This window comes from Neolamprologus brichardi, chromosome 19, assembly GCF_056152115.1.
Source record: "Neolamprologus brichardi isolate AB-2024 chromosome 19, ASM5615211v1, whole genome shotgun sequence".
In the NCBI taxonomy this organism is placed as follows: domain Eukaryota; kingdom Metazoa; phylum Chordata; class Actinopteri; order Cichliformes; family Cichlidae; genus Neolamprologus; species Neolamprologus brichardi.
In genome coordinates this window covers 11,894,384-11,911,978 of record NC_142122.1, presented here as the reverse complement: position 1 = coordinate 11,911,978, position 17,595 = coordinate 11,894,384, and the positions used below count along the sequence as shown (strand labels likewise).

General features: G+C 40.3%; 1 protein-coding gene across 4 annotated transcripts in view; it reads right to left on the bottom strand.

Annotated features, from left to right (window-relative positions):
• Positions 1-17,595, bottom strand: part of dtnbb (dystrobrevin, beta b) — a 35,217-nt gene that overhangs the window by 11,080 nt on the left and 6,542 nt on the right. For 2 of the 4 annotated variants that reach the window (XM_006798799.2, XM_087832834.1), the window contains 5 exons: positions 15,661-15,746; positions 15,259-15,413; positions 15,052-15,157; positions 14,337-14,503; positions 10,655-10,779 (listed from right to left, as the gene is read on the bottom strand). In XM_006798799.2, coding sequence (XP_006798862.1) covers positions 10,655-10,779; positions 14,337-14,503; positions 15,052-15,157; positions 15,259-15,413; positions 15,661-15,746 — 639 coding nt within the window. Of the gene's footprint in view, positions 1-3,839; positions 3,915-10,654; positions 10,780-14,336; positions 14,504-15,051; positions 15,158-15,258; positions 15,414-15,660; positions 15,747-17,595 lie in introns of all 4 variants that reach the window. The other 2 variants (XM_087832835.1, XM_035911090.2) reach the window with 2 other exon arrangements.

The following is a 17,595-nucleotide window of genomic DNA, read 5'->3' as shown; positions in this document are numbered from 1 at the left end:
GTTTCTTGGCACCACCTGATGGCCTGAGCCAGGTTTCAGACAGAGATCCATGAACTACCTTTAAGCGCTCCAAACTGGCATCTTTCCCAGATACTTATTTTAGTTGTAAGCATTTTTACTCAAACACGATTTCTCAGACACCACTGTGTCTGTCATGTTTACCTATTTCAGCTCAGCGTGGGCAGGCTCAGAGTTCAGATTTCTGGTTTCTTTGACGCTGCTATAAATAAAGACTAAATGACTTTTAAGTGACAGATTTTGGATATCAAGTGTTTACAGCACTAATATCAATATATATGATTTAGAGTAAATTCATCCATTTTCATAAAAGACAGCAAAACATTACATTAGGTCATTTGCCAACCACTATAAGTACAATAGAGTGACGTTAATATGTTTTTGAACAATGACGCAGTGTTTGTAGTTTTACCTAGGTCACCATCACATTGGATTTTAACCAAACACTAAATATGTCATTGAAATAAAGACATTCAGCTTTAATTCAAAAGCTTTGCATCAGCTGTTTAGGACATTCAGCCATTTATACATAGTTTGCCATTTTCAGAGACTCAGAATTAATTGGACAATTGGATGACGAGCAGTTTTGTGGCTAGGTGAGGCCTGTTTCCTGGTTATTTACAACGATCTAAGTGGATAAAAGATCTAACGCCTAAATCCCAAGTGTTGAACATTTGGCTGCTTTTTGCTGGCCAAATATCAGGTCCAAAGAGATTCTGATACAACTCAAGGAGTCTATCATCAGCCAAAAATCAAAATCTATCAGAGAGAGAGGAAAATTTCACACCCTACGTCAAGAACACTCTCAGGGATGAAGGTGTATTATTGTCGAAGTCTATAATCAAGAGAACCCTTCACACATATAATTACAGGGGGCTCACAACAAGATGCAAACCACTGGTTATACTCAAGAAGTAGAAGGTCACTTTGCTAGGAAACGTCTAAAAGAGCCTGCACACTTCTGAAAAAAATTCTTTGGACAGATGAAACCAAGGTGAACTTGTACGAATGTGATGGGCAGAGAAGAGTATAGACAAGAAGAGAAACAGCTCTGGGTACAAATCATATCCCATCATCTGTCAGACATGGTGGAGGCACCCCTATGGCATGGGCACGTATGGCTGCCAGTGAAACAGTCAGTGTTTACTGATGATATAAGTGCTTGTAGAAGTATCAGCATGAATTCTTAAGTGTACACGGCTCAGATTCAGCCTAATAGGACAGTGTTTTATAGTAGATAGATAATGGCCCAAAGCAAACTGCAGAAGCAACCTAACAGTTTCTCAGGTTAAACAAATGGTATATTGTTCACTGACCAAATCAGTCACCTGATCTCAACCCAACAGCACATGTTTTTTTAGTTAATAAATACAAATCTGAATGCACAGAGACTCAGCAAAGGCCTGGTAGGCCATGTCATGTGAGGAAATGAAGCATTTGGTGATTCCCACTGGTTCGGAAGTCAGACAGCCATTGATTTTATTTAAAATCAGGTTAGTTTGTCCGATTACTTTCAAGCCTGTAAAAAGCTGCCCATTATTCTGTATACATTTTAAAACCCTTGAATTAAAGCTGAAAATCTGCACTTCAGTCTAATATTAAATGCTTGACTAAAAAAATACAACGACGGTGTACAAGAATTGTGCCTTTATCCAAATGTGTATGGACCTAACTCTATCTGTTCTGTTTCATTTACTCACTAAATACACCAGGTAAGCCTGCTTCATGAAAATTATTCTCAAATTCAATGTTAAGCAAGCAATAGCAGTTCATCAATCACATATAACTACAGCTGCTTTGTCAATAGTGCTTTCATACTGACGTTTGGTCAATAGTGAGTTGACTCTGAGTTAATGCCTTTTAAGTCTGAGACAGCATTTTGTTTTTTGCTGCTATAATGCGGCTAATAAGTTCTAAATTGTGGGCTGTTGGTTTGCTTGCTTATGCTGAGATATTGCTGTGTGAGAGGGAGATGTGGAAAAGAGCAGATGCCCTGTCAGCAGAGCAGACAGTATCAGAGAGCACACTGTGATGGAGGCTAGGAGCACAACACGCACTATTTTTTTTTTTAGAGAGCCTCAGTTTTTTTCTTTTCCCTGACATCTTATAGTTCTGTTTCTGTTTTTTCTGTTGTTTGTTTCCCTGCAGTAAAAATTCTGAAAGAGTCAACAAACAAGGACTGCACTGGTGCTGCTTTTCAGTTTGAGGCTTTCAAACTGAAGCAGAGCCACAAGGAGCTTTCCATTATTCAACAGTAACATCTTTGACTCGTACATCCTTAGTAAAAAAGCGGGCAGGCTAGTGCTGCGCAATTATCAAATACAATAATATGAACCCACTTTGACCTGCCTACTGATGTCCTCACTGCCACTCACAACACAACCTATTTTAGAAGCGTCGCAATGGCTCAGTGCACAATTCCTGCCCTAAAAATGGCAGCTTCGTGGTTGTTAGGACCCCTCCGAGGCAACAGCATCTTCGGTGCATGACATCTTCCCATACAGCCATGACTCACAGAGCAAAATGTCAAGACAAAGGTTATCGGGCTTCTTCAATGCTGCCACAATGAAGCAAATCTCAGGAGAGTGTCGCCTTCTGCCTGGCCCATGCTGCAAAACGTAATGTCTTCCACTGACCTCCACAGGTTTGGATGTGAGGTATTGTTTACAGCCTCGGGTGACCCTATCTTGTTGGCTTCCCTCAATGCAAGCTGTAATCTCGATACCGTCGGGCCACACAGACAAGACTGCACTGCACAAAATGTTGATCTTGCAAAGAAAACTAAACTGGTATTGATTGCTACTTTGCTTTTAGCAAGGTTAAATAATTACACTTTGTTACCAGGTGAAGTGACTGATCTTTAAAACAGAAAAACAGGCTCATATTAACACGTCTCTTTAAAAACACAGTTAAGGGCTAAATCTAGTTGCACATCATTGGACCCTTCTTTTACAAGGTGCCCTTCAGCTGCGAGGGTCCTTGGCATAGTATTGTATGATACCTCAGCCTGGAGAAACACAAGTGGATTAAAACAAAAAACAAAATAAAAGCATCCACAGGACTTCATTAAACTGCACACTGAATTCTTAAATAAATTCTTTAGAGTTCAATCAAACACCGCATGCTAAATAGGTTTGATATTCATGCCTCTATTCATTCTCTACAGTGGACTGTAGCGTGTCTGCTAATGTGCCTGTCTTGCAAACACAAATTGCTGAAAAGATATGATAAAGAGATTGTGAACACAAAAAGGAAAATTTAACCAGCACAGACCTGCGCGAGAGAGTGCAGATACATTACAGCTCCCTCGGAGTGCTCTCCATTATTGAATTCATAACCACAATGGTTCATTAGCACTGTGAGTAAATAATAATTGAGCTTGCCTTCAACTGAGAGGGGCAGAAATAAGAGGACAATTAGGCTGCTTTCACGGGGCCCTCGCCTGCTATCTGCTTACATGATAAGGCGCCAGTTCTTTCATAATCTATTTGTCAAATCAGCCCTTTAAGTAGGAGTGCTCGCATATTCTTCACGACAGCGGAACAAATTTTCATCTAAAATTACTCACAAGGCAATGCTGTTCGGATGCAAAAAAAACAAAAAAAAGAAAAGAAAAAAAAGAAATGTGTGTCAAGTGTGAAGGAACAAATAACATCTGTAGTTTGATTCACTGACTGCCCTCTGTTATTTCCACTGATGGGAGGATCTGAATCCTGTGATTAGAAGAACTGACAGCCAGAGTGTGTAACTGCAAGTGACGTCTGGTCATCTTTTAAAGATGTTATACCTTCAAAATGACACCAGGCCTGAGGGTCGCTTACCTTTTAGTAGGAGTAGGTGCCCCAGAGGACATGAGCATTGTGTCGTTCATGTTGTTGGCCGCTGGTTTCGGCTGACTAAAAGACAAGATTAGAGGTCTTTAATGCTGCGCTGCAGAGGTCTGTGGTGCTTGTCACCAGGGAATGGAGGAGAGGGCATTTGCATTTTATTAATAATCATGAATCAGCGATCCTGGCTTCAGTTTAATCCAACTGTACCAGGAGGGTGAGGAGGGAAGCAGGAGGATCATTATAAACCACTGAGTGTGTTGCAGGAAAAAAAGCAACATGCTGTACCCCAGGTAACTTAAAATTGTTGCAAAATAATTGACTATTCCAGGAACAGCGAATTAGATGTTTTTGGGCTATTAGCTTAAACCTAATTAACATGAGCAAGAGCAAGAGCAGCAGACAAGAGATCTAATTAAACTGGAAGTCTGTGAAAAACTAGCAAAGGTGACATTGTGGGAGGTAATTTGTGAGAGTAAACAAAGCAGTGGGGTCCATCTGGCGGCTGAATCAGTGGCAAACTCATCGGAGTCCAAACCCCCGGACCACGGAGTCTCATTACCGCGCCGAAATATCACTCTGCACATCTCAGGTCCTCTCAGCTTCACATCCGACACAGAAAACAGCAGAGGAAAGCATTTGATTTTCAAATCCTTGAAGATGCATCCCCAGTATCTTTGTGTAGTTATCAGCTTTGATTCTGTTGTAACTGTTTTATTTAAAACACTCATTACCACATAAAAGAAAATGCAATGTAGAGCACTGTGTCTTATTAAGATTATTTGTCCAATCAGCTTTTCCTTTTTTTCCAAATCAAACTATTTATACCTACATTGTGCAAAAAAGCCACCTCCCCCCCCCCCCCCCCCCCCCCCCACAAAGTGCATCAACAGCAGAGGCAGTTCTGTATATTACTCAGCTACTAAAAACAGAAATCAGCACAAAATATATGAAAAAATGCAGTAGTACTTCTAAATGCATGCTCCTCGCATTAACATGGGTGCTCAAGGGGGTCAGTGTGTTCTTTTTGAAGACACACTGCAATTATTAATTCATTCAGACGTTTATGCCCCTCAAGAGTTGCCTAATGGGGTCGTAAGAGACGCAAGTCCGAGTATTTATTTCTGGGGCCGTTTGCACAACCACAGCACTGCCAATTTCTGGATCACGCATTAGGATAAACAGGAAAGCAAAAGTGTCACTACTTAAATGGCCACGCGCTGCCTTCCAGTCTCCCTCACAAACACTACGGCTAAAATCCCAGCGCATGTGAAAAATGTTTACCTCTTTTTTTTTAAATCACATTACAAGAATCCACCCTGAAGGTGAGCTCCAGACTGAGGACAGGAAGCGAGGCGCCACACTTACCTCTGTGAGGAGAGAAAGCACCTGTCTGGCTGGCAAAATACATCCAATTGCTGCTGTTGCCAGATGCCTAATCTGCCCTCAACTGAGCAGGCGAGCATCTCACTATTACACTGCTGTTGTCTCCAAGGAAACTCAGCGGTCATGTGACTTTGTGACGACGTAGATTTGCTCTCTCCCTCTCTCTCTCTCTCTCTCTCTCGCACACACTCACTCTTCTCTCTTCACCTCTCTCTAACACAGTGGAAATTAGGGGGAAATGCCTTTTGCTCAAAATACCTCCTCTGCAACCTCCAAACAAAAAAAAAGCACAAATGTTTTATCATCCCCTCAGCAGACAAGCGCACAATGAACTCTACAGTTTCTACTATAATTGCAATTACATATCCTTACTCTTCCCCTTACCTTTAGTGAGTTACATAAGTCAAAGCTCTTCACAGTTAGCCTTCTATAAATAATCAGCAGCCCTTTTTGAACATACCAATATAACTCCTGTGGCACAGCAGGGTGCCATAAAAAAGCTTCCTCTTATGTAAAGCAGTATTTCATTCTCCTCTAAATGTTAGAATGAACTCTAACAGGCATCCCGACTCGTTCACATCAGTGTCTGCAACGCTGTGATTCACTGACTCCCTAAACGCTGATTAAGGACACACAGGCCAGACATTCGGGCGGCGCCTCAGAGGTCAACCACCAGTAAATTGACACAACATTTAGGCACTAAGAGATCAAAGTCTGCAATGCGCTAAGCTTTGTGTTACCTGCGTGCAGCGAATGACAATGTACCACGTGCTATTTGTACTTGGCTTTGAAGGGGGTACTGGGAAAATTAAGTCTAGCGGCACCTCATGCACACTCGTTCGCCTTATTTCTGAAAAGGACGGGTGCCTTCAATCGTCCTCAGTCGGCTAAAAATAATAAGCAAGCGTGAAGCATCCTCTCCTGCTGTGCTCCTATTTCCCGCGAGGCTGACAGTACCTCGGCCATAAAAACCCAATGGATCACGCTCTCAGTGAAGTGAATTATATGCCTGTTCTCTACATTTTAATGACACTGATGGAATTTTCATTGACCTGGAGAGTAAAAAAAAGAAAAAGAAGAAGAGGCATAAAACAGAGGAAAGCATTTTAAAATGTTAATGGATTTCTAGGGATTATATAGAGAGTGGAAAATTGGTTACTAAATATTAAACATTGGAAGAGAGAATTTGAGCCTACAGACTCACAGACTTGGTGTGTTCCACATTAAATGCAAAGTACGGCAAGATGCCTATTTTTTGACTCTTAGTCTGTTTTGGTGCTTAAAGTCTTTTGGCAGAAGCGGTGCTAAGTCTGAAGGTAAGAAGCCGCATCAGATTTAAAGTTTCTGAGAGACAGTGCATCCCAAACCTATAACTCCTCTCTAAAACACAAATCCCCAAGAATCTTGCTGACAGTTTGAGTGGAGAGAAGAAATTCACAGCTCAGCTCACTGTTGGTCTTTGGTTTCAGATGCCAGTAAATATTTCAGAATAGTTTCAGAATAGATGCACTTTGTCTGAAGATGATATGAGAGTTTGGACAACTGGGAGACTCGTGTCCATTCGATTTGGGCGTTTTGATCAAACTTGACTCTCTAGCCTGATTCTGCCATTATTAGTCACTCACAGAAGCTCCGTCAGCCATCACAGACACACACACACGCACACACACCTAAGAGATCACTGATGTATGTCCCCTGCTTTTACGATATGAAACACCATCTCTTCATAAATAACATTCATCAGAATTGGCAAGCAGCAGCAATAGTTTTAGTATTCCAACACTGCATTTCTCTCACTCTTATGCATCACCAGTAAAATGAAGTCAATGTAGAATAAAACTAGAAGCCTGGCAGTTTTCCTGTGACTAATTATCTGAGGGATCCATTTCTATAGCCAGCAGGGAACTCGGAATGGTATGCAGATAATTGCTGTGTTCCCCCATCATTTTTTTTTATTAAACTGCCCATTAAAAAACAGAATTATTCCATTAGCGGCAGAACTCATGGCTCATGGCTACAACGAGGGCATACGATTTACAATTTGATGTTGGATTTAACGGTACAGTTCAATTTAATTTTGTCCTTGTCTTACAGTCAAACAACAAATATCATATAACATCAAAGCGTAGCTGTTATTTTTCAGTTTTTATGTTTTATTAAACATCACAGATGTAAATTAATCAGCTCCAGAGGGGCTGGGAGGCCAGATTAGCTAGCTCCCCCATTTCTGGTATTTATGCTAAGTTAAGCTAAGTTTTAAAGCTGCTTCTTTATAATTACTGAAGAAACATGGTTGAAGCACCGCTCTATTCACAGCCACTAACTGTAATTTTTATACTCTGAGCACCTCTTTTCACTCTTTACCACTGCAGTATGTCATTACAATTTAGTCTTCTCTCTCTTAGTTGGTTTTGTCCTGTCTCCCTATTTCCACTTAACCCCAAACTGGTGGAGGGCAGTGTTGGTCAAGTTACTTGAAAAAAGTAATTAGTAACTAATTACTGATTACTTCCCACAAAAAGTAATCCCGTTACTTTACTGATTACTTATTTTCAAAAGTAATTAATTACTTAGTTACTTTTTAAAAACACGATTTACAACCTGAATAGGTGATAAAGCGATAGATCTTTCAGCCCAATTCTACTTTTTCTGCATAATCCATCATACAAAATGTAATCAAATTGAAAAGTCTCTTTTTAAAACTTGTTTTATTAGTTTTAATCGTTTAACTTTATGCATCAAGCAAAAATGTAATTATATGCAACATTCTCTGACTGGAAGAAATTTGTTTAACATTTAAACCTATTTTCTGCACATTCCAGCACATAAAATAAAATATTTTTTGTGTTTACACTCACTCTTTCAAATAGATGCAAGTAAAACACAGCAGAAAATAAATAAAGTCAAAGACTAGCGGTCCTGTTGATCTATTTTCACCTGTAAAGCAGGAGTGGGGTAGGCGGAGGTTTACCCTGGTGCAGGTGAGCCGCAGCGGTCAGTTGAAGAATCCGCGAGTTTCTCTGTGAATTTCCCATTACGTGGTAGCGCACTCGGTGCTTGCTTGGAAGTTTAGGGTTTTTTTTCACTGCACTCATATGATCTGCATAGTCACCAGATCTCGCCATATCCAATAGAAATCCTGTTGGATGTGGTGGAATGGGAGATTCCCTTCATGAATGTGCAGCCGACAAATCTACAGCAGCTGCGTTTACGCTATCACGTCAATGTGGACCAAAATCTCAGAGGAATACTCGCAGCACCTTGCTGAATTTATACCACAAAGAATTAAGGCAGTTGAGAAGGCAAAAGTGGATCCAACCCTGTTGTAGCAAGCTGTACCTAATAAAGTGTCCAGTAATTGTGTAACATATAAAATGCTAATGAGGTTCTAGATTTTGTTACAGTTAGATAGAGCCATGCTAGTACTTTTCTCACATCTAAAGATAAGCAGACTTAAGTGTCATGTTTAATGTATAATTTCATACTAAGGATCATATTCCAAAGAACTAAACAACACTGTTATTTCCCCCTGTGTGTTGTTTTGCAGATGTATCTGCCTGCTATTTTGAAGACCTGCACAGTTAAATTTGGGAGCTTTTAATCCGAACCAAAATTGAGAATGACAGTCGCTGATGAATACATCTTTTGAAGGGTTGTCAGGTTTAAAAGCTTCTTTTCATTGCACAGCTGATGAGAGGCGCTACTTCATCGCCACACAAATCAAAACATAAAATCATTTCTGGAACCAAAAATAGATGTTTGGTTTCTTTTGTAAATGCCCTTTCAGACATAACAATAGAGACAAAAAGATATAAAAAGAAGGGGTCAACAGTCACATCTATTATCCTAAAAGTCAGCAAACACAAATACAGAGATGAACCTGAAAATGCCATCTGCAAGAGCATGAGGATGCACTTTGTGTTTAAAACCCTCAAAGGAGATCATAACAAGAAGTTCCTGGAATTTCAAAGAAAGAATGCCAAACATAATTTTTATTAAAGCCCAATAAGCTATTAAGACTTAAAAGTAAAATTATAAAAAGTAGAAATAATCGTGGTATAACTTCCTCTAAGCTATATTATATTCAGTATTATTTAATTAAGGGCCTTTTCTCACTGCAAATTTTAGTTTACATCAGAAAATACTGAGCAATTAAAACCGGTTTTAGAGCTCTAAACAAAAGCCCCAGCTGGTTTCTCTGTGACAGAACTCCATATTCTCAGTGACTACACTGTCTGAAATAATCAACATCATAAAAAAAAGATAGATATAGATATGGATTGCAACTTCCCGTGGCCCCTAGAAATACATAATTCTAAATATATTTTAGCCACAAACTTTATTTTTTATCAATATTAATCTACTTGTGTGAAGTAATTTCATGCTACGCAGCCTATAGTGTGCAAGCTAATCCAATCGCCTTATCTCTCAGTAGGAGAAAAACATCCGGGTCGACAGTTGGCTCTCCCTGTTGTGATGAATTGTAAATTTATGCAAATGTAAACTCCATCTTAAACGCATAAGTTTGGGCACAATGCAGAAAAAGCCCCCTGGCAGTGGGCAGAGTCTGGATATAAAAGCGAATCGGGGTAAAACAGAAAATCATGTGAATGTATTTACATTGTGTCAATTTTCTTGGTATTCACGAAGCTACTTTCTCCCCTGTGATGCAGTGCACTATCAATTACTTACTGACACTTGCCAGCAGCATAAGGATATACAGACAGCTTAGATTTATGGTCGTGACTGGAATATGAAGTGGGATTTTGTTATGAAACGTGCTATGGGAACTGTCGAAAGCTCAAATACAAAAGTTGAGAGATTTCCTGCGATCATGTTAACGCCATAGACAAGAACAACCATGGACCACTGTTTTTATACTCAAAACACAGTTAGATGTTGTCTTGGTGGAGACCATAAAGCGTTGGAGTTTCAGTGCAACAAAGAAGATGCTACGTGAAAGTATCTCAGTGGTGGAATTGATTATGTTAATAGTACTATTTTTCAGCTGAAATGTAAATGAATCTTCAGGGTTTAGGACACCAGCAGAATATAATGCATTTTCTATAATGATTTCCCAAAGCCTCAAAGCCTAGAATCTGAGATTTATACCATCGTCCCTGTTTCATTGCCAACAGACTGATGAGGATGACTGCGCTTAACGGCAGCAGCGGCTGAATCTGTGTAGTATATCAGCATTTCCATGGTAGCAAATAATCAGGGACGAGATGTCTGAGCAGGATGGCGCACTATCAGTCATGTGGTGACAGCAAAATGGAAAGATGGAGGCAGTTACATGACGGTAGCAGACTATAGATCATGAGGATACTGATCCTTGCCATGCTGTTAATCAACAAACCTGCTGGGGTTCCCTCAATAATGACAGAGAGAGCAGGAACAAATGCATTGGGAAGAGTACTTACACAGTGTGGGTGAGCTCCTGTGGTCTCTCGGCCTGCTCGGGGAATACGGGATGTGGCGGCTCTCCGATGGGGACGCAGCCTAGTGATTTACTGATGGCATGGCTCAGCTTTTTAGCCGGAGACTTCTGTGAGTTAGGCAAGACAAACAACGTTAGCTTTGCAGTTCTGTTGACTGCTGGGACTGTGTTGGAGTGAAAACAGTTTTACGCTGTTAGAAGTCATTTACATAACTAGGTCAAGACGTTGTTTACTGTGGGAAAAGTGGGGATGAGAAGTACTTGTTGCATACTCAGTAAAAGCTTCTATTGAGCAGGTTCGGTGGATTCTTTAATCCAAATGGCTGAAAAACTGCAGTGAAGCTTGACAGCAATGCTTCATTCAGGAGAAATAAGGGAAGAAGCTTCAAAATATAACAAACACATTTAGGTTTGGCTACCCTGACCAATGGTTTAGCATGATTTCCAGCACTCGTATTTCACTCTTTAGGAAATTCTGAATTATATGGGAAAAGTATACAGTACTATCCCTAATGTTTCTGATGAGTGATACTTTAACTTCTTAAGTGAAGTCACTCATATATATGATTTTTTTAATTAGATTTTCTCATACTGGCAGGTTAGAGCAGCTTTTAACATATTTTAGTGCGGTACAAGGTGGTCACCACAACAGATCATTTGCCTTCATCTCATCCTGTCCCTAGCATCCTGTTCGGCCCTCACTAATCCTCTGCATGTCCTCCTTTACTACATCCTTTAGTGTTCCTGTTTTCCACCTGGCTGGCACCTCCATGTTCAACATCCCTTGTCCAATATATTCACTATCACTCTTCTCCAAATGTCCAAACCATCTCAGTGCCTCTCTAACTTTGCCTTCAAAGTGCTTATCCTGAGCTGTCCCTCTGATGTACTCATTTCTAATCCTGTCCCTCCTGATTACTCCCAATGAAAATCTTAGCACCTTAAGCTACCTTCTACACTGCCTCATGTCTTTTTTTTTTTTTGACCAAATGTCTCAACTTATAAACTTTTCTTTTCACTTTTGTTGCTATCCTTCTGTCACAAATCACCCCGGACGCTCATCTCCACTCACCTCTCTTGCGCACTGCACTTCATGCACCTTCACTGCTTCTTTCAACTTCACCTCCCCCTCTAAGCATGACTCCATCTCTGCAGGCTCTCTTCCACCTGCTTCCTACTCTTACCACAGATCACAATGTCATTTGCAAGCATCATAGTCCTTGGAGATTCCTGCCTGACCTCATCTGTCAGCCTGTCCATCACCACTGCAAACAAGAAGGGTCTTAGAGCTGATCCATGATGTAATCCCACCCCACCTTGTCACTCCTCATGCACACCTCGCTATTGTTGCTGCCCTCATGTTCTTCACCACCATCAAATACTTCTCTGTCACTTCTGACGTCCTTGTGCAGTACTACAGCTCCTCTCTTGGCATCCTATCATGTGATTTTACTAGAGCCATAAAGACACATTGCAACACATTCTGACCTTCTCTATACTTCTCCATCAGCACTGTCAAACACTGCATCTGTAGCGCTCTTTCCTGGCATGAAGCTGTACTGCTGCTCACTAATTTTCAGCTCTCTTCTTAAACTACCTTCACCAACTCTTTCACTGGTAGCTCTGATCACTTGACTGTCACGTTGACACCTGAATGCAGGCCCAGACTGAGCCAAATGCCTCCAGCAAGTCAGATATCAGAAAGCGGCCTCATGAGGCTAATACATCCTTGCAGGACAGCTTTGAGTGCACACGGTGGACTTTTAGAGACACAGCTACATCAAGGGAGTTGTATAGACCTCTAGGAATACACAGATGCTGTCACTGAATTTGTAAACAAATGCACAGACGATGTGACTGTCATCAGAACTGTCAAGACACTTGGTGACAAGCCACAGCTGACAACTGAGGTCTATTCACCACCGAGGATCAGAGTTATCATCTGGAAACAGCTCAGCCTATAGCATACGAAGAAGCAACTGAAAACAGGCATTATGTGAAAAACTGTCAAATCATTTTACAAACAACAAGGACACGCAGCGCTTGTGGCTGCGTTCCAGACAGCAGAAGGCTATAAACCCACTGTGCAATCAGGTCTTAATGACCCCACTCTACCAGATAACACTCAGCACTCTGAACACAGACAAAACTAAGGACATGATCATGGATGTCAGGAGGACAACCTCCAGTTGTGTCCCACCACTGACCATCAGTGGATCTATAGTAGAGCAGGCAAAGTGCACCAAGTATTAGGAAGTGTATCTGAAGGAAGGTTTGAACTCCAGCGACAACACCACAGCCCTCATTAAGGAGGTAAAACATTGTCTCCATCTCCTCTGTAACATGAAAACATTGAACCTGAAGCAGGACCTCACCACTCCACCCCTGACAGTCTATTACAGAGGCACCACCGAGAGCATAATCATGTCCTGCATGACTTGCTGGTTTGGAAACAGCAGGTCTGAGTAAAGACACAAACTGAACAGGATTGTGAAAACAGCAGGTGACAGCATCATAAATGATCCCTGCCATCTATCTCGCAGCCTGTTTTCTCACCTGCAGTCAGGAAGAAGGTAAAGAAGCATTTTATTCTGCTATAATGATTTTATTCTAAATGCTTCTTAACCATGTTTTATATGATCCAGATATTTTTAAGTACCAATGTTTATTTAATTTATTATTGTTTATTATGGTCCTCATATGTTGAGCTAAATGTTTATTTTCCCTAGGGCAAGCAGAAATGGTGTTTAGTTTTTATGCACATAAAAATGATACAGTTCAAGTTCTTCCCATATCTTCATAGTGTGACTGATTAAACACATCCGTCTGTAGCTACTACAGCTCTGCACATCAACCTTGTTCTTGAAAATCGGGGCGACGTGCAGAGCTGTAGTAAACAGCACTCCTCTTTCTTGCTACGAACCTTAATGTTAGCACAACGTAGTGAGATGTGGTGTAGGAATAAAAATGCATGTCCTTGCCTGTACAATCTCACACTTGTGATTTAACAAACAAATAAAAGTAGGAAAAATGAATTTACTGCACTTGGAGGCAGATAGAGAGCAATTGAAAAATGAGCATCCATTTTTTTCTGTCACATAGCCAGTAATACTGGCAGGTAATCAGGACCGAAGTGAACGGAAAAAGCATCCAAATGGCATGCAGCAAATAATTTCACTGGTGTGCGTACAAATCATACCAATTTATCAGGGAAGCAGGACAATCCCAACATCCCAAACAGATGCATGCACCGACCCCATGTTATAATTTTCTTTCTTTTTTTTATATCAGAGAAAAAGCGTTTTGTTTTTCATGTCATTCCAGTCCTCAGGCTACAAGAGCAGTCATTCTTCTCTGTGTAAAATCCAAGTGGTATGCGAAATGGGTTCAGACTTCCCATGTTTCAATTTATAACATAATGATTGAGCTTTGGGGGAATGCAGCAACACAGTAAATTCAGTCAATACAATTTTATTTGCCAAGATGAGTAAAACCCCATTAAATCCCTGCTGAATTTGTCTGAAAGGACGAGAAATGTGGGTACATGGTTGCTATGTCATAAAATCAGTCAAGATGAGACCGAAGAGATATTGACTTTTCAATTGTATGGAAATGGGAAAAGCATAATGTAAGACTGAGAAATAATCAGAGCCTTTTCCCCTTACCCAAGACGAGTGCTCCTTCATCTGGTGCTGGTTGCTATGGGGACCATTAGCATGGCCACGCCAGAAGCAGCTTTGACAGAGCTGGTAGCCATGGCACTGTTGGCACCGATACCGGAAACCCATCATGCTCTCACTCCGGCAATAAGAACATTCCACCGGATGGAAGACTGAGTGGATAAACACGAAAACAAAGACACTTTCCTGTCAGAGTGGTGATGTCACTAATCTCAGAGCTACTTCTGTATCTGGTTTGTTTTAAATAATAAAAAGATTCCGATACTTTACATATGTCAATTTTATGTTACCTTATACTCCACTATATTTACTTGACAAATTAGTCAATGCTTTACAGATAAAGGACAATTAAAAATGACAGCCCCCCCCCCCCCCCCCACTCCCGCCCCCTCATTAGCATATGAAATGTAGAGAGAAAATATTTTTATTCATTTGGAGAAATAAGCGACGGGAAAGTACATTTATAATTTATTTACACAATTTGTTGTCATGGTCTTGATTTTGGTCTTGGAGCCAAGCCAAGACTGGTTTCATGATTTCTTCTGGCTTTTCTTATAACAGGATTTCCTTGTTGTTTTTTTATGATATTTCACTCACTTTCTAAAATGTTACCATGAGAGAAAATGTCTAAAAATAGTGAACTATTATTCCTTTCTCAAGCATCTCTTCTCAGTATTCAATTTGGTTTGGGAAAACTTACCATTTTCAACATTAGCAAGTCGGTGCATGAGCGGCAGCCACACAAGACACTGCGGGGGAGGATCTGCCATCAACACATCCAAAAATGTGTTCAGCATGATCTTCTTCTAGATACAAACACACACATGCATGCGTTGAACAAGTGTAAAGCACTGAAGACTTTGAAAAAAGTAAAGGAAAAAAAACGGATTGAATATTCTCTTCCTACCTGCTGAGGGAAGCACGTCCGCACTGAGTGCTCCGTGTAGCCGAATGATGGGCCCTCGAACACGGCTGTGGGGAGTTTCAGCACCTCCCGAAGGAACTGATCAAACTTTGCAAACACCATGACGCCACTGGAGTCGGAGATCTGCGAGAAAATATCTGAGAAAGCAAATGTCACATTTTACTTTTGAGCAAAAACAGGATGCAAACCAGCACTTGACATTTATGTGAATGGAAACTATTGATCCTAGGTACACAGACTTAATGCATTTAAAATAAATGAATACTGTATATATGTTGCAGCAGTGCCCCCGTGTGTTTAACTTGAGTAACTACATGCAGACCCTGGCATATGTAATTAACCAAAACATCAGCTTTTAAAAAAAGCAGTCAAAATTGTACTTACAGCGTAGTTTGTCAACAATCTTCCCTCCACACATTGTTGCCAGCATGGCTTTCATTGAGAAAACTGTCAACTTCCCATGGCTTTCACTGCAAGTGGAAAGCGTTATCAGTACAGTGAAAACTAGGAAATAAAAATAAAGCATTCCAAGAAGCAGAAAGTTGAATTCAAAATGAATAAAATATACATTTGTTTATTAATTCTGCTCCTATAGTACTAGGAATTTATGCTTTTTATGCTTTTCATGCTTCTTTTTTTAATTTAACCTGAAGTTTTGTCATTTAAGAGGAAAAACTAACATTCAGGAGTACGACCAAAAATAAAATTGAAAAATATGACTGCAGTGTTGATTTTGCATCCTTTAGCGTACAAAATGTGAAGAATCTTTAACTAAACCTTAAACTATGGTTGATCGTGGACGTACAAATGATTATTCACCTGCTTTATTAGGTTTCTATTCTTCTTATAAATCGTTTTAACTTGCCTAGCGAGACCAGCTTGTTTCGTCTGAGATTAATTCAGCTCTTGCTTCCGAGCAGAAGTAACAGAGTGGATGAAAGCTCTCCTGCCTAATTCAGTTTGGACCTGAGGGACAGATAGCAAAACTGCTTCCTGTGATTGCAGCAAGTCGTTTCCAAAAGTTTCACAGAGATACGGGAGCATGAATAATAACAGAGTGGGACCAGAATGGCTTTACAGATAAAAGTAAACCAATTGAATGGATCCCTGAATGGAGAGGGCAAGCAGCCAATCAATTTGAGTACACGAGGTACAATAATGAGAGAGTGCTTTATGGTCAATAATAAACCTCCCTGATTCAGGAAGCACTGAGCGGATATTAAGAGGAGGGACGTACCGTAAAACATCTCCAGGGTTACCAGACTTTGTCGACCGGTACAGGGTAGCTTATATGTCATCATTTTTGATTGATGAGCGGTTTAATATTTCAGTTAGTTAAATGTACATAGACAGGGTCCTTTAATAAAAGTAAATATGCTTGCAAAATCTTAATTATTTGCTAGCTTAGAGTCTATTTGTTATCCTGACCCATACCCACCTAAAATCCTGATTTTGAACCTACTAGAAGTTAATAACATTTTACATTCTTCATCGATTGCTGGGTCATTGATACTCTGTCCTCTGCACCAATCTGTATTTCTGGGATTTCTGAAAACAAGATCCATGGTGCCAGTAATGGTTTTACTGTATTTTGATTATGTTTGGAAATAACTCAGTCATGTACAAGTGTCTATTTAACATCCTGAAAGTTAAGCAGCTACAGGAAATGTTCTCCCCTGGTCTTTTTAATCACATATAACACAACACAAACCAGAAGGAGAACACTTGGAAGTGCCCAAGCAAATCTTTGGGAGGTGGCAGTCTTTCTGTTAGTGTGACAAATCACAGAGTCAGAAATGTGGATTTGTGAAGATTTATGGGTTGGAATTTTAAAACTGCACTTGATTAAAAAAAAGGTTCAAAAAGAGCATTGTGCAAAAGTCCAGAGCCACCTCAGATTTCTATATATTTTGCTAGGAAGATGAGAAAAAGCTCCCGAAATTACTGATTTATTAGTGAGCTTGAAAGTCAGTATTTAATTTAACCACCTAAATTCGTCAACACAACCTGAACTCTCTTACTTGCCATTTCTTTAAGTAGTCGTAAGTAATATTTCTCTTCCCCGTATATACTAATCATATGAATCCAAGACCTGTTGCCACTGATTTTCATTCCGGTTCTTGTGTAATTTGGCACACCTCAGTCTTTTATCCTAGTTTCCCTTCCTTGACAGCCAACCTACCATTTCTTTTGAGGCTTTAGCAAACAGTGGATTATCTGCAGGCTCCAGTGTATCTCTCGGGTCCTGTGTAAGGTTTTTGATGGATTTGTTTTACTAGTTTCTTCTTCTATTAAGGGGATGACTTTCGACACCATTGA